Source organism: Hemiscyllium ocellatum, chromosome 42 (genome assembly GCF_020745735.1).
Source record: "Hemiscyllium ocellatum isolate sHemOce1 chromosome 42, sHemOce1.pat.X.cur, whole genome shotgun sequence".
Classification (NCBI taxonomy): domain Eukaryota; kingdom Metazoa; phylum Chordata; class Chondrichthyes; order Orectolobiformes; family Hemiscylliidae; genus Hemiscyllium; species Hemiscyllium ocellatum.
Window position 1 is genome coordinate 35,423,091 of NC_083442.1, and position 23,624 is coordinate 35,446,714.

Consider the following 23,624-nt stretch of genomic DNA (forward strand, 5'->3'; position numbering starts at 1 on the left):
TTACATTACAGCGAATTTGCATTCATGAAATGCGAGTTATAAGAGAACCTGTAACCAGTTTCACTGTCGTATCAAAGTTTGTGAAATCATGGTAGATTTCCCTTTAAATGATATTAACTGTTGTTCAGTGGGTAGTATTCTCTCCTTGAGTCTGAAACGCCTCATTTCAGAGACCTGAAGGCAAGTCCAGGCTGACATTCTTGATGCCCAAGTTCTGCACTGTCAATCTTGCCATATCTAGGATGAAATGTTAAACCAAGGCCCCAATTCCTTTCTCATTCACCCTGCAACATTATTTTTAAGAAGGCAGGAGTTGTCTTTAATATCCACATCACTATTTATCCCTCAATCAAAATAATTGAGAAAAGCACATGATCTGGCCTTCATCTATTTCCATTTATGGAATCTAATGGTATGCAAATTAACTGCTGTATTTCCTACGCGATAACAGTGACTATGTTTTAAAAAGTACTTAAGTAGCTATAAAGCATTGTTTGAGATAATGAAAGATACTATAAGAATACCAGTTTTTCCTTTTTAATTAGCTCTGTTTGTAGTTTTGTGATATCTTGTCCTTCGCTGCCTGAAAAGCTTTGCACCAGAAACAGTATCTGCTATTCACTGACACAGATGAAAACATACCAGAATATCACTGAGTCGTGCGGAATGTACAGATCAGGTACACTTTGGTCTGAACTTTGTCAACAGTGTGCTATTCCCAATGTAGTAACTAGAACTGTGCATCTCTTCCACACTCTGTTTTTACCTTTCCCTCACACATTTCTAATTAAAATTCCAAGTGTCAACGGCATTCATGCAAAACGCATTTGATTTAGCAGTTGGGAAGTGTTCTCATTGATGAAACTTGCTGTCAGCTGGCAATGTTGTACACACAGGCAGTCTATTAAAGAGTCTCACGGTCAAACAGGGGGGCTCTGAATCACATCCCACAAATTTCCTGTCCAGCCCCATTAGCATGAACATAAGACATGAGAGCACAAAGGTCACAATGGTGGTTTCCTAAAATTAAATTTCACTTATGAGTATTTTCCATTTTACTGGTTTTTGTATATTTCACATCTCACTATTTTCACTTTCTCCATCTGGGTAGTACTGTAATTTGCTGAGACCAGCTCAGAGAGTTATATGCACCGGCTTCCCATATGATGGCACATGTTGATGGTTACAGAAGGGTTTGGGACGTCTTCTTTATTATAGAAGAAACAACATTGTCTTTTTGCATGCACTCTTTGTTGCATGTTTGTGTTTGTGTCCAGTGTTGTACCAGCCGCGCTAAGGAACATGGCTTAACTTCAAGGCTGAGCTGGTCCTCTTTTCTATGCATTGTAAAGGGTATCCAAGAGGTGGTGGCATTCTGATATAAAGAAGCACTGAGAGTGCAACATGTGAGGGAAAGGTAAAAACAGAGCATGGAAGAGATGCGCAGTTCTAGTGTTCTACCTATTAAGCCAATAACAGCTTCATAGACTGACAGGTCAAGTATAGACACACATCATTCCTTGGCCACATCCTGTTTTCAATTTACACGCTATTCTTGGCTACTTCATCTGAAATCGGCACGGCGGTTTTGTGATGAAAGCTGTATAATATGTAATATATTTTGATATTTGGTTTCTAAAATAGAGACAGTGGCTGTGTGAATTAATCCTATGAAGATTGTTTTATAAACAGGTCAGAAGTCATTTGGATAATGACCAAAGTGCAACAGTTCCAAAAAGACATATGACTGCAGTCAAGTGCCTGGAAGGCCCGTCCCGTTTTAATAGATAAAATATTTATACTGTTGGATTGATAGCATTCAGAGTAAACACATTACGGCAGTTTTGATGTAAGAATGAATGGTTTTGTTCAGAAGAACTCAAGGTCCAGAAGAGAGCAATTTTTCTCCTAGAAAGTGAACAAACTTTTTCATCTTCATTCAGGGGTACCATTCACAGCGGAAGTGGTTTCCAGTCTGTGAGGCTTCTGAGTCCTTGGCTAGAATTCTCCAAGATGTTAGAACTGAAAGAAGTTTAAACTATCAGAATTGTGAGATTCATGCCAGTAAACACAGAAAAGGAATTTAAAAGATGTAAAATGTTTCTCACTGTCTTCTGTATATACGTAGTTTTTTCTTTAGTATAATAAATGTTTGATTATGTTGGTTGCTGCCTGACCTGCTGCGCTTTTCCAGCAACACATTTTCAGCTATAATAAATGTTCCATTGTTAAAGAACATCAGCATCCTGATGTGAGTAGGTTACCATCACTGACCAGCATGTTAATCAATGACTAAGATTAACTATATGATCTATCAAACCAGGTTTCCTTCTGTAATCTGATTTATCTAGTATTGCTTTCATCTGGGATCATAACAGATTATACAGGGTTACAAGATAGGGTACGGGGTGGGTCTGGGTGGGATGCTATTTGGAGAGATTGTGTGGACCTGTTGGGTTGAATAGTCTGGTTATACTGTCGGGGATTCTGCGTTTCTCCAGAATTCCTTGCTGCTTTCCATTACTGACATTAGCTGATGTTACAGATTGAAGAGATGTTGGTTTGAGGTTTTGGATAAAAAGGGTAAAAAATGAGGTCTGCAGATGCTGGAGATCAGAGCTGAAAATGTGTTGCTGGTTAAAGCACAGCAGGTTAGGCAGCATCCAAGGAATAGGGAATTCGACGTTTCGGGCATAAGCCCTTCATCAGGAATGAGGAGAGTGTGCCAAGCAGGCTAAGATAAAAGGTAGGGAGGAGGGACTTGGGGGAGGGGTGATGGAGATGTGATAGGTGGAAGGAGGTCAAGGTGAGGGTGATAGGCCGGAGTGGGGTGGGGGCGGAGAGGTCAGGAAGAGGATTGCAGGTTAGGAGGGTGGTGCTGAGTTGAGGGAACCGACTGAGACAAGGTGGGGGGAGGGGAAATGAGGAAACTGGAGAAATCTGAGTTCATTCCTTGTGGTTGGAGGGTTCCCAGGCGGAAGATGAGGCGCTCCTCCTCCAGGCGTCGTGTTGTTATGTTCTGCCGGTGGAGGAGTCCAAGGACCTGCATGTCCTCGGTGGAGTGGGAGGGAGAGTTAAAGTGTTGAGCCACGGGGTGGTTGGGTTGGTTGGTCCGGGCACCCGATGTGGCCTTCTCTATATTGGGGAGACGGGCCGCTTACTTGCGGAACGCTTCAGAGAACACCTCTGGGACGCCCGGACCAACCAACCCAACCACCCTGTGGCTCAACACTTTAACTCTCCCTCCCACTCCACCGAGGACATGCAGGTCCTTGGACTCCTCCACCGGCAGAACATAACAACACGACGGCTGGAGGAAGAACGCCTCATCTTCCGCCTGGGAACCCTCCAACCACAAGGAACGAACTCAGATTTCTCCAGTTTCCTCATTTCCCCTCCCCCCACCTTGTCTCAGTCGGTTCTCTCAACTCAGCACCACCCTCCTAACCTGCAATCTTCTTCCTAACCTCTCCGCCCCCACCCCACTCCGGCCTATCACCCTCACCTTGACCTCCTTCCACCTATCACATCTCCATCACCCCTCCCCCAAGTCCCTCCTCCCTACCTTTTATCTTAGCCTGCTTGGCACACTCTCCTCATTCCTGATGAAGGGCTTATGCCCAAAACGTCGAATTTCCTATTCCTTGGATGCTGCCTAACCTGCTGTGCTTTAACCAGCAACACATTTTCAGCTCAGTTAAGGTTTTGGATAAAAGAATGCAAGGAGGTGGAAGGAGGAACTTTTTTATGCAACAGTGTCCTGGCACTTGCTGCCCATGAAGATGGTGGAAGTAAAGACAATCAAACATTTCAAAAGACACAAAAACAGACATTGCTGGATAAAGCTCATCAGGTTTGGCAGCATCTGTGGAGAGAAATTAGTGTTAATGTTTCTGAGGATTCTGAGAAGGGGTCACTGGATCAGGAACATTAATTCTGATTTCTCTCCACAGATGCTGCCAAATTTGCTGAGCCTTTCCAGCAATTTCTGTTTCTGCTTCTTATTTACATCATCCACAGCGCTTTCGTTTCTTATTTCAAAAGGCATCTGAGGGATTTGAACTCGCAGGGTTATAGGGCCAGATCATGTGCATGGAATTCAGGGCCCCAACTTGCAGAACGTTTCAGAGAACATTTCTGGGACATACCAGTTTGGGTATTTCACTGGGATTTCACCTGTTTCCTCATTTCCCCTCTGCCCACCTTATCCCAGATCCAACCCTCCAACTCAGCACCACCCTCTTGACCTGTCCTACCTGTCCATCTTCCTTCCCACCTATCTGCTCCACCCTGCTTTCCGACCTATCACCTTCACTCCCCACCTTCATCTAACTATCACATTCCCATCTACATTCCCGCCAACCACACCCCCCTCCCATTTATCTCTCCACCCCTTGGGCACCCCCACCACCCCCCCCCCCCCCCACCCCCCCCCCCCCCCCCCCCCCCACACACACACACACACACACACACACACACACACAGTCTTGATGAAGAGCTTATACTGAAAACGTCTACTCTCCTGCTCCTCGGATGCTGCCTGACCGGCTGTGCTTTTCCAGCACCATGCTTTTTGATTGGAATGTTCTACAGACAGCCAGCCTAAACTCAATGGCCTTCACAAGCTGTTCTGGCTCTATTAAATTATTGATGCTTATTTTATATTTGTGGCCCTAATTCTTGTCTACTTCCTGCGCGGAAGCATGCACTTCAAAAATACTCTATCAAAATTTTCCTAATTATAAGGTTTTCGATCAGATCACCCTCAGTCTTCTCTTTCTGAGAGAAAAGAGCTCCAAACTATTCAGTGTTTCTGGCAGGTGTAGCATTATGGTCTTGGTATCAATCCAGGAAATTATAAACTGCCTTTTATAAAATGGAGACCAGAATTGAGCACAGTATTCCAACCAGCACTTAAAAATTAATAATGTTATTGCAAGCAAGAAGATTAGATAAATTATGGAGGAGGTCCCACAAAGAAACGGGAAGGCAGCACGAGTCAGGAATATGAATCCTTTCACTGATACACTAGTCTTAAAAAGTGCATCCAGGCCATGTTTGATTTGGGTAGGGAAATGGAAGAGATCAGTTGAAGACCAGAGTCCTCGGACTGGAGGTAGAATTATTGAGACCACAGCACAGTACAAGGAGTCATGGTCAAAATAAACCTGAGACAGATTGTCTTACTCCTCTTAAACCAGTGAAGCGTGCTTGATGGGCTTTGAATTTCAATCCAGTTACTAGCTTCTTTGTCTCAGATCACAAGGGCTGAGCTGGTGTCTTATCTCTGTTACTGAAAGATGGGGGCTTGGTGTGCTCATATATTTTTGCCAAGTGTGAAAATACATAGGTTGTGTCTATATGTGAGAGAGTGTGTGTGTTTGTTCTGACAGCAAATGTCAGAGTCTGCACATGTAGAGAGTGTACCTGCCGTTGTTTTGAGTGTAATGGAGGGAGTGCGCAAATGGGTATGTGCCTGTAGCTGAATATATCCGATTTGGATGGAGTGGGGTGAGATGTGTGTTTGGATGGATGAGATTAAGGAGTATACAGGTGGTGAGGTTGGGGAATGGGTGCGTATGTGGGTGAGTGTTGGAGTGGGTGAGAGTGTGAGTATGGGTGTGTGAGAGTGAGAGTGTGGGGGTGGAGGGTGAGAGTGTGGGGGTGGTGGGTGAGGGTGTATGGGGGTGTGAGTGGGAGTATGAGTGAGAGTGTGGGGGGTGGTGGGTGAGAGTATGTGTGGGGGAGTGAGAGTGTGGGTATGGGGGTGTGAGAGTGGGAGTGTAGGTGAGAGGGTGAGGTTAGAGTGGGAGTGTGGATGAGAGGGTGGGGTTGGAGTGAGAGTGTGGATATGGGGGTGTGAGAGTGGGAGTATGAGTGAGAATGTGGGGGTTGGTGGGTGAGAGTGTGGGTGGGGGATGGGTGAGAATGGGGGTGTGAGAGTGGGAGTATGGGTGAGAGGGTGGGGTTAGAGTGGGAGTGTGGATGAGAGGGTGGGGTTGGAGTGAGAGTGTGGGTGAGAGGGTGGGGTTGGAGTGAGAGTGTGGGTATGAGGGGTTGGGTATCTGGGTATGGGGGCGAGTGGTGAGAGTGTGGGTATGGGGTGTGAGAGTGGGAGTGTGGGTATGGGGTGGGTGGGGGTGAGTGAGAGGGTTTGTGGAGTAATGTGTACATGGTGACTGACCTGCTCTCACTCTCTCTCATGCATGTTGCAGCATGTGTTCACTTGCACACACTTAAACCCTTCTTCACCCACAATGTGAAATACAATGAATGAAAAACAACCAGCCCAAAAGGTGATAAAGGGGAGGGTTTGTTGTAACAACTGAGTCATTCTTGCTAAGGATCAGCAATGATGTGTGGGACGTGAGATTACAGCTTTTATTGTTGGAACCAATGTAAGATTTTTCAAACTATTTTCTGCCTGGAACACTTCTTCAATGGGCATCTAAAATGGAACTTGAATATTTCTAGCAGTTTCTTGTGCCCTGAGGATACCTGAAACCATTGTCAGTTGTTGGAAAAACCCATCTGGTTCACTAATGTCCTTCAGCAAAGGAAATCTTCCCTCCTTATCTGGTCTGGTCTACTTTCCTATGCCACCAATGGGACAGACCGAGCAGAGGTTGCAATACAATTGTAGAGAGGGAGTAGGCCTTAGCGTTTTTAATGTTGACTTCAGACACCATGAAGTCTCATGGCATCAAGTCAAACACAGAGGAGAAAATCTGCACATCCTGCCCTCCCTTGGCTGAAGACTCTATGCTCCTTCATATTGAACACCAGTTGGCAGGAGTGCTTGCTGGCAAGAGCACAGAAAGTGCTTTGGGTGGCGGATTTTAATATTCGCCAACACGAATGGCTCAGCAGCCGTACCACTGATTGAACTAGTTGAATCCTAAAGACACTACTGAGATACTGGGTCTGTGGTAGGTGGTGAGGGAACAACCGAAAAGGAAAAACATACCTGACCTCATCCTTACCAATCTGCCAGCTGCAGATATATCTATTCATTAAAGTATCAAATACGCAGTCCTTGTGGAGACAAAGTCCCACCTTCATATTGAGAATACCATGTACCATGTTGTTTGACACTATCACCATGCAAAATGGGACAATGTTAAAACAGATCGAGCAACTTAAGAGGCACTGTAGTCATCATCAGTAGTAAAATTTTACTCCAATATAATCTGCAACCCTTTGGCATCACTTTATCCCCATTCTAACATGGGATCAAGCCAATGGGATGAACCTAAAGAAGTTTGCGGGTGATATGCCAGGACCAGCATCAGCCACCCTGGTGAAGCTACCCAACAGGGCTACCTACATGCCAAACAGCATAAGCAGCAAGTGATAGACAGAGCTAGACAGTCCTACAACCAACGGATCACATTTTGATTGATTTATTGTTACGTGTATTGAAGTACAGTGAAAAGCTTTGTTTATGAGTAGTACAGGCAGATCATAGTAAGCAAAGATGTACAGATCAAAAAGCCTTAGACAGAGGCATACAGGTACACAGCATGCAGTAGGCGAGATCAGTGCTAGCAAAATCAACATTAGTTGAGGCTAAAGAGTAACATTCATCAATCTAACAAGACTCTGCAGACCTACCACATCTAGTCATGAATGGTAATGGACAAACAAGCAACTCAATGGAGAAGGAGATTCCATAAATATCCCAACCTTAACAATGGGGAGACCAGCACATCAGTGCAAAAAACAAAGCTGAAGTATTTGCAATGATCTTTAGCTGGAAGTACTGTGTGGATGACCCACCGTGCCTCCTCTGCAGGTCCCCAGTAACATGGATGCCAGTCTTAAGCTGATTTGATTCACTCCGCATGATATAAAGAAATGGTTGGAGGCATTATTAAATTAGATTAGATTAGATTACTTACAGTGTGGAAACAGGCCCTTCGGCCCAACAAGTCCACACCGACCCGCCGAAGCGCAACCCACCCATACTCCTACATTTACCCCTTACCTAACACTACGGGCAATTTAGTATGCCCAATTCACCTGACCCGCACATCTTTGGACTGTGGGAGGAAACCGGAGCACCCGGAGGAAACCCACGCAAACACGGGGAGAACGTGCAAACTCCACACAGTCAGTCGCCCGAGTCGGGAATTGAACCCGGGTCTCAGGCGCTGTGAGGCAGCAGTGCTTGCCACCGTGCCGCCCACATACTGCAAACGTTAAGGGCCTTGACACAATCTGGCAATAGTACTGAAGACTTGTCCTACAACACTTGGTGCTCCCTTAGCCAAGCTGTCCTAGTACAGCTGGAACACTGGCGCCTACCTGATGATGTGCAAAATTACCCAGATATGTCCTGTACACAAAAGCAGAACAAATCCAACCTGGCCAATTACCACCTCATCAGCCTACTCTCAATCATCAGTAAAATAATGGACAATGTCATTAATAATGCAGCTTGGTTACACTCTAATCAGGAATTCTATAATGTGTGTGTGTATGTGTGTGTTCATTCTACTTTTACTGAAATACCGCTGAGTCACTACTTTTGTATCTCTGGGTGTCATGCATTATCACAGTGGCAAATCTTTCACCTTATAAAAAGAATGTTCAAGTTCCAGAGGGAGAAAAGTGAAAGCACTCGGAAGAACGGATTAAACTTTTTCACCCAATTGCAATCACACAGCACGTTTCACATGATGCACTAGAAATTCAGTCATTATATTTCTTGGTAGATAGGGTGAGGTTTGAAGAACAGGTCGGGAAGTTGATTTGAGAGATACAGGAAAATCTGAGAATGAGGGATCTAGCGAGACAGTGACCAAATTTGGATACTAATGCTGTTTTTGTCAGACCATCTGATGACTTGCCACATTTCTCTCAATGCAAGGAAATTTCAGGAGATCAAAAAGGTAGCTGGGGATATTTTTAGTTTTAACATGGCCATTAAAATGTTATTATAGTATTAACATTCTTTAATGCAACTCATTAGTCTTCATTCAGACAATTGAGTGAGGGAGTTATTAGGAAAGGGGGATACTGCATTAAAGGTAGCAGCTCAGAGGGTACTGTAATTACAGTCAGCCACTGCATAATGTTTGGAAGACCAGACTGTCCTTTTCCAGAAACCAACAGAATTTTTTTCTTAGTTTCCGGTCTCACTGTTTACTCTGAGCTGCTTCATAGGGAATGGCTGTCATCCAGGATTGCATTTTTTTGAAACTTTAGCCTTGTCTTTCTCTTGGAAGTGCTCATGCTAGTTTTTCACTGCAGTAATACTGATGTTTCTGTTTGCCCAGTAACATCATCTAGAAGGAAAGATCATTTTACATCAAAATTGATTGCAGGTCTCTTACCCGTTCATTCATTTCTCCTGTTACCCATTACGTCTCTTTTCCAACCTAAGTTTTCACATTCCTCTCTTATTTCTATTTATGTTGTTTTCTTTTCACATAATGGAGTATTGTGTGAAAATAGAAAGGTCAGACATTCCCAGATTTGAAAGAAGGCTGCAAACATTCTGTGAACTCGTTTCCTGAAGACTGTGCCGATAAAGCTGAGTAAGTGCTAATGGATGTGAACATGCAGACTGCAAGGGCCCCATGTTGGCTTCTGGATCAATGCTGAGTTTGTGATTTGCAGTCAGTGCAGGTATTAAGAGTGCTGTTATTGCTGTTGTCTCATTTATGCTTAATGTTCTGGCTGGAATCAGCCTGACAGAAAGGTCACCTTGTTGCCGGTGTCTACATCTGTTGTGCTGCTATAGATTTGTACAGATGGAAGGCATTCAGCCCATCATGCATTTGCTGACTCTCTAAAAGTCCCTCTAATTAGTTCAAACTTTTCCCACAGTCCTGTAAATTTTTCAATTCCCTTGTGAAAATTCCTATGGAATCCGCTGCCACCATCCTTTCAGACAGCACATTCCAACTAGTCAAAACTTTCTGCATGAAAAGAATTTCCTCATCTCCCATATATTTCTTTGTCAATTACCTTGGATCTATGCCCCTATAGTTCCTGACCCTCTTTCTACTGGTAACAATTTCTTGATAGCAACTCTATTAAAACTCCTAACGATTACTTTCTGAAGATTTTAAAGGTAACTTTTGATTTGGTGTAACTTGGGCTCAGTTGTGATTTTGTCCACCTGTGGTATCTATTAAAATCCTCTGTAAACCAGAGGATATGATATCATTTTCTGAAATCACTCCCATGATCTCTGGCAGCCATTTGTGTACAGGAATCCAATATCAGAAGTTGCATCACATGACTTCAGTTATTAACTTTTATGTTGACTGTATTCTCTTGCTTCTCAGTAATAGATTAACAGGTATGGGAGGGCTTAATGCACACATTCTATTACAAAATCATTCTGATTGTGGGAATGGTGTTTAAGATTGGTTCAAGGACAAATAATTGTCTACTCTGTGTGCTGATAGAGGCATCATTGAAAGATCTAGCCAACTGCAACTGTTAAACATCACTGACAAATCTAATCTAATGAAACTATTAAAATGTCAACAATATAATTCCAATTAAAAAGTCAGTAAGCAGAGGCCTAGCTGAGTGTTACAACTAGAACAAACTACAATTACTAAACTAAATCTCTGTGCCATGTTTATGTAACACTACGCTAAACTTCCTGTCAGTGATGTTTCCATAATTACATTGATCTCGGTTTCGTATGGGAATGCAGTAAGTAAGTGGAGGTCATTCAGCAATTATGGAATCATGCTGAGAAATGTTAGTCTGGTGTAGGTAGAAAACCATGACAAGTCTCTATTCTGTCAAGCAGATTGCTTCAGAATCTTGCTGGTGTTCTTTGGATATCCATTAACACGTGGCCCTGGTGGCTCAGTGGTTAGCACTGCTACCTCAGCGTCAGGCATTGGGTTCAATTCCACCCTCAAGCAACTGTGTGGAGTTGCGCATTCTCTCTGTGTCTGCATGTGGTTCTTCTGGATCTTCTGGTTTCCTCCCACAGTCCAGAGATGTGCAGATAAAGAAGATCGGCCATGCCAAATTGCCCATAGCGTCCAGGGATGTGCAGGTTAGGTGGATTGGCCTTGCTAATCCTGCATGAGTGCAGCTTCATCAATGCTCAAGAAGCTTGACGCTGTCCAGGTCTAAGCAACCTTCTTGATTGGCATACATCCACCACCTTCAAATTTCACTCCTTTCACACTGACGTATAGTGGCAACAGTACATTTCATCTACAAGGTGCAGTGCAGCAACTCAGTAAGCCTCCTTCGACAGCACCTTCCAAATTTGTGATTTCTCCCATCTAGGACCAGAGCAGCAGATTAATGAGAACAGCACCATCTGTAAGTTTCTGACTTGAATCTATATTGCTGCTCCTTCACTGTTGCTGGGTCAAAATTCTGGAACGCCCTTCCTAACAGTATTATGACAGGGGCAGCACGGTGGCACAGTGGTTAGCACTGCTGCCTCACAGCGCCAGGGACCTGGGTTCAATTCCCGCCTCAGGCGACTGACTGTGTGGAGTTTGCACATTCTCCCCGTGTCTGCGTGGGTTTCCTCCTGGTGCTCCGGTTTCCTCCCACAGTCCAAAGATGTGCGGGTCAGGTGAATTGGCCATGTCAAATTGTCCGTAGTGTTAGGTAAGGGGTACATGTAGGGGTATGGGTGGGTTGCGCTTCGGCGGGTCGGTGTGGACTTGTTGGGCCGAAGGGCCTGTTTCCACACTGTAAGTAATCTAAATCTAAATGACTGTATCTATACCCCAAGGACTGCAGCAGTTCAAAAATGCAGCTCACCACCGCTCTCTAAAGGCATTGAGGGATTGGCATTAACTTCTGCGCAGCACCCACATCCTGTGAATTAATGAAAAAGCACAGGATTAATCTTTTCTTCCATTCCTCTGATTGATTCTCAATGACCATGCTAAATGTTGAGATTCATTAACCAAGCCTTCAACTACCAGTTAAATAGAATTGAAAATAATTCTTTCGACATGACCGGTATGTTTATTCAATATTTAAACAATTGGAATCCTGGAATGGCCTACCCACAGCACATGCACTACAGTGGTTTAAGAAAGCAGCTGACCTCAAGGGTAAATAGGGAGAGGTAATTAATGTTGGCTCAACCAGTAAACTCCACAACTCATGAGTGAGTAAAGAAAATAATAAAATCTGGAAATTTTGTTCAATTTCATTCTGCTTCAAAACAAGAATTTTTCAACCATAGAGTCATAAAGTACCAGTTAACTGGTGCTGAGAATATCTTAACTAATAACAAACTGTATAACAAGAAACACCAAATGTATATATTTACTGAGTCAAAAATTAAAGTTACTGTAGTAAATGAGTCAAAAGATTGAAACGTTTTTATTGTTTATGTGACTCTTGCTGATAAAGAGTGATAGATCACAGCTAGTGATTGTTGAGTAAATGATGCTAGTATTTAATATTCTGCCTCCACATCAGGCTTCTGAAACAGTCTGGTTCAGAATCTTTGTGTTACCACAACAATGGATTATCCTCATGAGAAGTGCTTTGTTTGTAGTTCATTTTGATTTTAACTCTAATTAAAGAAGCTTCTGCAGAACTTAATATGTAGTTCGGACATAAAAAGGCTACAATAATCAGGTTATGTTCAATCTTGTGATGTTGAGCCTGAAATCAACCAAGATTCCTGCTCTTTATAAAGGCAAAATCCTGCAGATACTGGAAATCTGAAACAAAGAGAACATTGGAGAAACACAGCACGTCAGGTTGTACCTGTGGAGAGAGGAACAGAGTCTGCTATGACTCTTAGAAAAGAAATTTCTGAAGAAAAGTCACAAGAGATTTGAAATGTTTCCTCTTTTTTTTCTCCACAGATACTACCAAGCGCCTCCAGTGTTTTCAGTATTTAAACCTGCTCTTTATTTCTGTTACAATGCACATTAGTGTCCAGTGAACACCCAGCTCAAGTTGTTGACAAAAGTCAAACAGCTGACCAGAAATGATCCCTTGACTGAGGTACAGAAGGTGTTTAAGGAATTGAATTCCAATTGTAAATAAGGAATTGTCATTATAAAGTTTTGGTGATCACTTCAACATGTTCCAAATAGTTCTATAGCAATAGAATCATATTTAAAGTGTAGCCAACTTACCTGCAGCAAGCTCTCAGAAACTGTAGTATGATGTTCGGTTGAGAAATGAATATTGACTTCAGGACATCAAGGTCAAACTTTCCTGATCTTCTTAAAATAATTCCAGGGAATCTTTTACGTCTACCATTCAGAGGGGATGAGGCTTGTTTTAATGGCTCGTTAAAAACGTTTGATCTTGGACAGTGCAATACTCCCTCAGTGTGTAACCTGGATTTTGATCTCATGACTCAAAAGTGAGACTTGAACGTTAACTATCACAAAGGCAAAGTTGCTCCTGGTACAAAGAAGCTCCCATATTAAAAGTGTTTTTCAGTAGTGCTATGGTCATATCATTGCTCAGACACCCAAATGTGTCTGTCCTGCAATATGTTTAAAATAGTAAGTTTCTTTTAGGGTTTTGATGCTGAGTAAAATGTCAAAATCAAGAATTCAAACAATTCCATTTGTGTGTAAAATAGGTGCTGAGTTCTGACTGATAGATCTGTCTCTGTGTTGGTAACAGGTGCCTTTGCCAAGGTGAAAGATAGCCAGAGGATGAGCGATGAAGGAAAGATGGATCAGGAGCAAGTGGATGGGATAAAGAGACGATGTCGAGTGGTAGGATTTGCTCTACAGGCCGAGATGAACCACTTCCACAAGCGCAGGATCATAGATTTCAAACGCATGATGCAGTCTTACCTTCAGCAGCAAATTGTCTTCTATCAGAGAATCAGCCAGCAATTGGAGCAGAGTCTGCATTTGTATGACTCATTGTAATAAAAGACCCTCACTCCTTGACTCTAGAAGATTATGTGGGAAAAACATACCTAGGCTCCTCCATGATCCACTTGACTTGTCTACATTCTCTCCAATTCTTCCCTAAATCTTTTTGAATCCTCTCCAACTTCCCTTGAGCTTTACCAATCCCCAACTCCTCCCTGATTTCCTGACTCCGCCCAACCTCCTCACTCCTCCCCAAGGTCTTAACTCCTCCTTATCCTCTTGACTTCTCCCCTATTCTCCAACTCCTCCCCAGTCCCTGGTTTCCACCCCAAACCCCTTGACTCCACCCAATCCCCTGACTGCTCACCAACATCTATGACTCTCCCCCAATGCCGACTTCTCCCCAATAGATTTGACTCTTTCCAGTTCATTTGACTCCTCATAATTCCCTTAACTCCAGCCAATTCCTTCAACTCCTCCCAATCCCCAAAGCACCGCCACAACTCCTCCCCAGTCTTTTGACTCCTCCCTGATCCCTCAATACTTTCATAACTCCTCTCCAGTCCCTTCAAATCCACCCCCATTCTTTTTAACTGTCCCCTAATTCCCCAATTCCTCTCCAAACTCTGCAGTATCTTCACAACACCTCCACAACCCTCTCAACTTTCCCCCAATCCCCTTGACTCACTCCCCAATTTCCTCAAATCATCCCATCCCCTCAGTTCCTTCCCAAAGTCTTTAACTCATCTCAATCCCTGACTGTGCCTCAATCACCTTGATTCTTTTCCTGAATTCCCTAACTCCTCCCCAAACCCTGAGACTCATTCCCTATCCCTTGAATCTCCCCTAATCCCCTCAATTCTACCCAATCCCCTCAACTCTACCCTAATCCCCTTGACTCTTCCTACAATTCCTTTAGCTCTTTTCCTAATTCCTTTGACTCCTTCCCTAGTCCCCTCAGTTCTTTCCCCAATCCCTTTGACTTTTCACAGACTCTCCTCAAATCCCATTGACTCCTTCCTTGATCCCTTCACCTCCTTCTCCAATCTCCTCCAGTCTCCTCAATTCTGCTGACTTCTTCCCCCATCTCCCTGAATTCCCTTGACCTTTCCCTGAGCTCCTCAACTCTTCCCTAGTTACCTTGACTCTCCCTCAATCTCCTCAACTCTGCCCCCATTCCTCATTGACCAACCCTGATCTCCTCAACTCTCCTGCGATTCCTCTTCTGATTGCTTTGATCCCTCCCATCCTTTCAAGTCCTCCTCCAATCTCCCTTAGTTCTCTCAATCACTCTCCATTCATTCAAATATCCCTATAAGCTCCTCCAATCCCTCTGACTTTCCCCTATTCCCATTACCTCCTCCCTGATTCCCTCACTCACATATAGTCGATATCATAACGGATGCAATTCATTACTGAGATGGAACTGCAGCACCAGGAGCCAGTTCATTGTGAGCTGAGTTTTCATGTAACAGCAAGTTCACTTATCTCTCACCATCATCACTGCAAGTCTGGATAATTCAGAGCTGTTTACACATTGTGCTTAAAGAAATCAGTTCAGAGTGTGTTGTTCACCAGTACCAACGTCTTTAGTGTATTTATGTGGAATCTAATCTTGCTTTGGATTATATTACCAAGGCAGGGCAGGTGGCAAAACTCTGCTAAATCACTTCTACCAAGTGTACATTTTTCGGGAGACATTCAAACAGAAACAGCCACATTGACTGTGGGTTTTTCTATCTTTGACACTTAAAGGAGATTGATTTCCCAAAAATGAGGGAGACGGCATGAATTCAGAAGCAGTTCACTTCTTCCAGCTCCCAAGGTTTACATTCATTTTCTGGCAGAGGATATGGCTTCACAAGATCACCACCACCGGAATTAGCTCTCAGTCTCAGACTGTGGCAGTTGCAGATTGTCACCACAGGATGTTTGAACTGTTGTGATAGTTAATTATTTTCTATACAGGGACGTACGGGACATATTCAAAGACAAATCTTTAGTATTACAGGTAGGATGTAAACTGTAGTAGAGCAATTTGTTTAAAATTTGCTAAGCTAGATAACATGGACTGTTGGGTTGGCAGATTTGTTTTCCAAAATGTTGGGTATGTTTTGCTGGGATTAAGGAATTGACTTTCGAAATGGAAAATGTTAACAGAATGACAGCAACTGAAAGAAAAAGAGAACATGAGGGAGGATTAGAGGCCACTGCAGGATGTGTGAGAAGAGGTGATGATGAAGACAGAGAGGAATGACAGGCTATACTAGATAAAGGGACTTCTTTATACTCTTCTAAATGAGCGTGTAAGTCCCTGGTGAAAGTTGTCTCACTGTGATTTAGCCTGTAGTTACAATGTGCCAATATCTTGCTCCTGGTGTGCTGGATGGTTCAAGGAGTACACTGCACTTTAGATTATATTCTCTCAAACTGTTCCACTACAATGTTATTCAGAGCTGTATATCATTTTTCAATTGTACACTGATAATCAGGGCTGGTTATAAACACTGCTATATCAGCAATATTTAATATTCTCAATATAAAAAATGCATAATGATAACCGTACATGATCAATATGTGTAGAATGTTCCAGAGGGACTGAGAGCATCAGTGGTGTAATTCAATGGGGGAGGCTACTGTTGGTAAACATACTAGGCATTTTACCCAGCCAGCATGACTCAAAGGGGCAAGCTGTTATTATTACAGGTACTGGGCACTATAGCTAGTCAGCATGACCCAGAGGGGCAAAGTATTTTTAGAACAGGTAATGGACACTGGAACTAGTCAGTGTGACTCAGAGGGGCAGGCTGCTGTTAGAACATGTACTGGGCACAGAACTTAGTGTGACATAATTGGGCATATTAATGTTAGTACAGGTACTGTGTACTCTAACGGGTCAGTGTGACTCAGAAGGGCAAGCTGCTGTTTGCACAGGAACTGGGCAAAAGTCAAGATGTAATGTATCCTCATCAGAGAATATCCACGCACCCTATTTAAGAAGTAATGATGACATCAAAGCAGTGGCACATCTTTAGTTAAATGTTGCAAAGATGGTGTCAGTATTAATGAACCACTGCTGGTCCCAGTGGGAATTGGACAGTGACGTAAATGCCAATGCCTTACATCAGTAATCATAAAGCCTGGACTTCCTAACTTTATAGTTCACGGTATTCCAATCCGTCCTGGCATCTCTACTTTTTCCGAGTTTTGGAGGAGCTCGTGGAGCCTTGATTTGGAATAGGTCCTTACGTCCAGTCAACTATAAACCCGATTTGCAGTAGCTGGGGTGAACTCAATGTCAGGCCTTTGTTGCACTGCCATGTTCCCAAACTAACCCTGGCGTCTGCAGTCGAAAGCTGTGTGTAGAAATATAATACATAGTGAGATTCAAGCAGCAACTCCAACGTGTTCTGACCACTGAGACTGTGCACATGTTGGATCTCAGCGCTTTGGCTAATAGAAGGGAGTGACATCAGACAGTGACTAGAACTCCTCAACAAATCATTCAGAAACAGGATGTGATTTCAGAAAAAAGCAACATTTAGAAGAAGCCCACTCAGCATCGCAAGTTAAAACTCAATGGCTCATCCCTTGTGATATAACTGAAATAGAAACTCAGACTAGGTAACAACAGGCACAGATCCTATTTCAGTGTCAGATACAGATACAGGTGGTATTATAGTGTCTACAATGGCTATGAACAGACTCAGACTATGCTAATGTTTAGACTATTCTAATGGTTAATACTCAACACAGATTTTCACAACAGAAACAACTTTGCAACTGCTAAGCCCATTAAGAATCTTATGTGTTTTTTTCATAAGGTCTTCTCTCATTCTTCTAAGCCCCAATTAGTACAAGTCCAACCTATTCAACCACTCCTCATAGGGAAATCCCTCCATGTCTAAACTAAGTGAGTAAACCTTCTTTGGACTGCATCCAATATCAGTATATCTTTCCACAGTATTCACCGTATTCCAGTTGAGGTCTGAATCTGCATTGTATAGATTAGAATGGTGCTGGAAAAGCACAGCAGGTCAGGCAGAATGCAAAGAGTAGGAAAATTGATGTTTCAGGCAAAAGCCCTTCATCAGGAATGCTGCCTGACCTGCTGTGCTTTTCCAGCACCACTTTAATCTAGACTCTGATCTCCAGTATCTGCAGTCCTCACTTATGCCTATGCATTGTATAGTTTAGCAAGAAAACTTTCTTTTTATACTGCGTTCCCTTTGAAATAAAAGCCAACATTCCAATTGCCTTCCCTATTATCTGCAGAACTTAGATGCTAATTCAGTAGGATTCCCAAATTCCTCTGTGCTGTAGCTTTCTGCAGTCTTTCTCCATTTAAATAATACTCAGCTCTTCCGTTCCTCCTGATAAAGTTTTTTACCTGATATTTTCACCAAGTTGTGTTCCACCTGCCAAGTTTTTGCTCACCCACTTGCTTTTCTATATCCTGCTGCAGACTTCTGGTGTCATCCTTACCCATTTCCCATCTTTTTTTAGGTCATGTGCAAACTTGGTTCTAGTACATCCTTCATCCAAGTCATTATAATGTAAATAATTCTGGCCCCAGCAGTGATCTTTGTGACATTCCACTAATTACAGGTTGCCATCCTGAAAATGCCCCCTTATCCCAACTTTCTGTTTGCTATTGGTTAATCTGTCCTCTAACATACTACTTTCAACACCATGGACACCATAGACATATTTATTAGCTTTTTATGTGGTATCTTATCAAATATTGTTTGCAACTCCAAATATATTACATCAACTGGTTCGCCTTTAACTTTCCTGCTTGTTGCCTCCACAAAAAGCTGTAATAAATCCGTCAGGCAGGATTTCCCCATTATGAAACCATGAAGCCATACTGTCTCTGCTTGATTATATTGTGGGTTTCTAAATCCTCTGCTATTACATAATTTATAATAGCCTCAAAATCTTTCCTAATGACAGATGTTAAGTTAACTGGCCTATAATTACCTACTTTTTTTGTCTCTCTCCATTTTTGAATAGTGGTGTTACATTGGCAGTTCACTCAGCCTCTGGGACTTTACTGGAATATAAGGATGATTACAACTAGTTCCAACAGGCCAAACCCCCACACAGTGTCTACAATTAACAGCAGGCACAAACCCCATTACACTATCTACAATTAGTAACAACAGGCAAAACCTCAATGCAGTGTCTACAATTTGTATCAATAAGCACAAACCCCATTACTGTGTCAAAAGTGAAGAACAACAGGCACAGACTGTATGATGTGTTTACAGCAGGCAATGACAGAGCAATTACTGTCTACAATGGGTAATTACAGGCACAAACCACATTATTGCGTTTACAATGGAGAATGAAGGGCATCAGCCCAGATTTCAGCCCATGTTCGCCAATGAGCGCAGCACATTTAAACAACATTTATTTGCTATTAGAGTGATGTTACACAACCCTCTGGAGCAGCTAGCTCAATATTGAAGACCTTAAACATCATCTTGACATTGAAAATAGAAAATAAAATGACAAAATAGAAAATAGTTTTGTAATTCTTGAGATAATCTTGATTGTCTATTCTCTAAGCAGCTCTCTAAATATTGTAGGACATTAGACTTCTGGATAATGTCCTGACAACATGGTCATGGGTGTAAGTATGTTGTTTTGCTTTCTCTTTTTCTGTCTCTGTTGTGATTGTAGGTGAGTCATTGCATCTGATTATGATTAGACTGATTACAGTGTGGAAACAGGCCCTTCGGCCCAACAAGTCCACGCCGACCCGCTAAAGCGCAACCTACCCATACCCCTGCATTTACCCCTTCACCTAACACTATGGGCAATTTAGCTTGGCCAATTCATCTAACCTGCACATCTTTGGACTGTGGGAGGAAACCAGAGCATCCGGAAGAAACCCACGCAGACACGGGGAGAATGTGCAAACTCCACAGTCAGTCGCCTGAGGCAGGAATTGAACCTGGGTCTCTGGCGCTGTGAGGCAGCAGTGCTAACCACTGTGCCACCGTGCCACCCACAATAGGAATTGTCTCCATCGAGTTTGGTCCCACCATCTTGTTGCAATGAATCCATGATCCTGTGGAAGTGTTAGAAATATTCCAGATACATAATGACCAGCGTGAAACCAATCATTAGCTGGACTTCCTCTCTTCTTTCCTTGCTTATGAGAAAGATTTAGTAGGGGAGGATTAATAGAAAGTAAACAACAATATCAACATAAAGAATGTAGAAAAATGTTTCCAACATGTTACTGTTGTAATCAGAAAAAAACTGTTGGTTGGTAAAAGTATGAAATATTAAACTGGGTCTGTAACTGAAAGCTGGATTAATCTGGTACCTTTTCAAGAGATCATGGGATAGCTGCCAAAAATGAGGGAAAAGGTGGGAATTACACAGGTTGAGCCAGAGGAACTTAGGATTTGAGGTTTGAGCTGCTGGGGAGAAGGCATTCTGGAGAGATTTGTGAGCAGGACTTGGTGCACAATAGGATTTGGACAAGAGAGTTTTGGTTGAGTTGAAATTTATGTACAGAGTGTAAGACAGGAGACTGTTGGTAGGGGTCCTTTGTGGTAATAGAATATGAAGGTGACAAAGACACTGGTGTGAGGTTCTACAGTTGATAAATAGGACATAAAGGTGGTGATCAGTCTGTTTCAGCTAGAAACAGTGAAGGGAATAGCACAGTCGGAAAATTTCAGAATTAACATTGAAAAAATATCATAACATCAATGTCTGGGATTTTAGAAGTTCTGTGATATTAATTTGTCTCAATACTCTCTCAGTTTCCCTCTCCTGGGACTATGAAGGTTAACATTAGGTGCATACATTCAAAGAAGATTATACCAAATACAGAGAGATTAAAGGTAATTTTGACTCTGTGTGAGCACATAATCTTGATTTGTGATTTGTTGCAAGGACCAGTTAAAATTTGCAGCTGATGTGTGTTTCTGTAACAACATTCATACTTATGTTTCAGTGCTGACCTCTCTCAGCTCAATTCTTTAATTGTTTGTGGAGTTTGGTTGTCACTGGCTAGACTGGTATTTCTTTCTGTCTCTAATTGCCCTTGAGAAAGTGGGATGTGATCCATCCTCGAGAACTGCTACGGTCTTTGTTGTGAACCAACACCCACTAGTTCCAGCGTGTTTTATATACAGCTGAGTGGCTTGCTGGGTCATTTCAAAAGACAGTTAAGAGTCAATCACATTGCTGTGGATTTGGAGCCATGTGTAGGCCAGACCAGATAAGGGTGGCTGATTTCCTTCCCTAAAGGATATGAATGAATGAGGTGGATTTTTGCACCAATCCTGTAGTTTTATAGCCACCATACTATCACTAGTCTTATTCCAGATTGATTTACTGTGTTTCATAGAATCCCTACAGTATGGAAACAAGCCCTTTGGCCCAACAAGTCCACACCGACTCTCTGAAGTGTATCCATCCAAACCCATTTCCCTACCCTATATTTACCCTTAACTACACATCCATGAACACTATGGGCGATTATCATGGCCAATTCACCTAACCTGCACATCTTTGTGATTCGATTGTGGGAGGAAACCGGAGCACCTGGAGGAAACCTACGCAGGGATGGGGAGAATGTGCAAACTCCACACAGACAGTCGACCGAGGATGGAATTGAACCTGGGTCCCTGGCACTGTGAGGCAGCAGTGCTAACCACTGAGCCACCATGAAGTTATTTGTATTTATATTTTCTAGATACCGTGGTGGAATTTGAGCTCATACCTCTTGATTTTTAGTCTAGTTTCTAAACGACTAGACCAAACCCAGGCAAAAAATAAACACCAGCACTCTTCCATTTAAACAAGGACATGAGTAATGAACAAACACAATTCTGACGTGGAGAGCAGTGTTTGTTCTGTATAGCGATCATATAAACAATTCCTAAGCTGTCGTCAGGCAGGTATGACCGTAGCTGGGTGACAGGATGGTGCTTGCTATGATCATGTTACTGAGGTCAAACCTGAAATGTAACCTGAGGCTTGTTCAGCAGTTACCATGGAGCTGATTCCTCCCCATCAGAAGACAAGTTTCACCTCATTCCAGACACTCAATCAACTCCTTTCATTCCCCTTGTTTAGTTTCCCTGAGGCAGACATCAGATCAGTTCTTGATCGGACAGTTGATTTTTCTTTAGTTGAAATCTTTTGATGCCCAAAATGTCTAACTTGTGAAGTTCACTTCGTTCTCCTTATGGATGTCATGTCGAAATTCTGAGTTAAAGTTGACAGTGATTTTTCATGGTCAGAAAAGGGACTCACAGGAAATAATCTTGTCCTCAAAAAGGTGAAATGTTTATGCAAGGTGCTTGCAAATATAGAGCTTCAATGATACCCAGATAAATGTAACCTTTTGTTTTCACCCCCCCCTTCAATATCCCTCTGCCTTTCCTGCTTGTTTCAATGTTCCTTTCCTGCTTTGACACATTATCTCACATCGGAAATGAATGACAGCAATACAATTTCTACAGTCTGAAATACCTCACTTGGGGAGATCAAAGGGTATCACAGTGGAATTTGATCTTTTTCTTAAAAATTGGAAGAACTGTGGATGTTGTAGGTCAGAAACAAAAGCAGAAGCTGCTGGAAAAGTTCAGCAGATCTGGCAGCATCTGTGAACACGAAAAAGAGTTAATGTTTCAGGTCCACTGACCCGTCCTCAGAACTGATAGTAGCTAGGAAAATATTGGTTTATATGCAGAAGATAGGGTGGGGGGTGTGTCAGGAGTAAATGATAGGTGGGGGTAGAGCCCAAAGAGAGAGAAGAACAGTTGGGCAGACAAAGGAGGGGATAATGATTTGTCTAGGAGGGTGAATATCTGTTCATGGAGACTGTTAGTAGCTTATAATAGGTCGTGTGTATTATGGCATAACAAAGCTTGGTGTGTGGGTTGGGGAACTAGGATATGGTAGAGTTCAGGCCCTAAAATTATTGAACTCGATGTTGACTCCGGAGGGCTGCAGGGTCCCCAGCAGAAAGTGAAGTGTTGTTCATCCAGCTTACACTGTGCTTCACTGGAACACTGCAGCAAGGCTGTGTCGGAGATGTTGGTCAGGGAACAGTGTGGACTGTGAAAGTGGCAGGCAACTGGACACTCAGGGTCTTTTTTGCAAGCAGAACGTAGATATTCTGTGAAGCAATCACCGATATTGAGGAGATCACATTGTGAGCAGTAAACTAGATTGTGAAAAGTGCAGGTAAAGTGCTGTTTCACCTGGAAGGTATGTTTGGTCCCTTGGATCCTGAAGAGGGAGGAGGTAAATGGGCAGGTGTTACACCTTTGTTGGTTGCAGGGAAAGGTGCCGTGGGGCTGTGGGTGGGGTGTTGGGAATGAAAGAAGAGTGGACCAGGGTGTCCTGGAAGGAAAGTCCCTGTGGTAGGCTGATAAGGGACGGTGGTGGTGGGGTCAGGGGAGAATGTGTCTGGTGGTGGCATCTCGTTGGAAGTGATAGAAATGGTGGCTGATGATCTGGATGCAGATGCTGGTGGGATAGTAGGTAAGGATAAGGGGAACCCTATTGCTGTGTGGGAGGGAAGAGATGGGGTGTGGTCAGAAGTGTGGGAGATGGGTTGGACCCGACTGAGAGCCCCTGTTGACAACAGTGCTGGGGAATATGTGGCTGGGGAAGAAGTTGGCCTCATTGGAATATATGTGATGGCGACAGAGGAACTGGAATGAAGTCTTTCACAGGAAGCAGGGTGCGAGGATGAAGAGTCCAGATAGCTGTGGGGATCAATGGGTTTATAGTGGATATTAGTAGCCAGTCATTCCCCCAAAATGGAAACATGTTGAA

At 43.0% G+C, this 23,624-nt stretch overlaps 1 protein-coding gene across 1 annotated transcript in view; it reads left to right on the top strand.

Annotated features, from left to right (window-relative positions):
* Positions 1-19,345, top strand: part of snx33 (sorting nexin 33) — a 32,022-nt gene extending 12,677 nt beyond the window's left edge. Inside the window, exon 2 of the mRNA XM_060853597.1 lies at positions 13,606-19,345. Within this exon, the coding sequence (XP_060709580.1) occupies positions 13,606-13,859 (254 nt within the window). The 3' untranslated portion in view covers positions 13,860-19,345. The remainder of the gene's footprint in view (positions 1-13,605) is intronic.
* Positions 19,346-23,624: the final 4,279 nt, after the last annotated feature.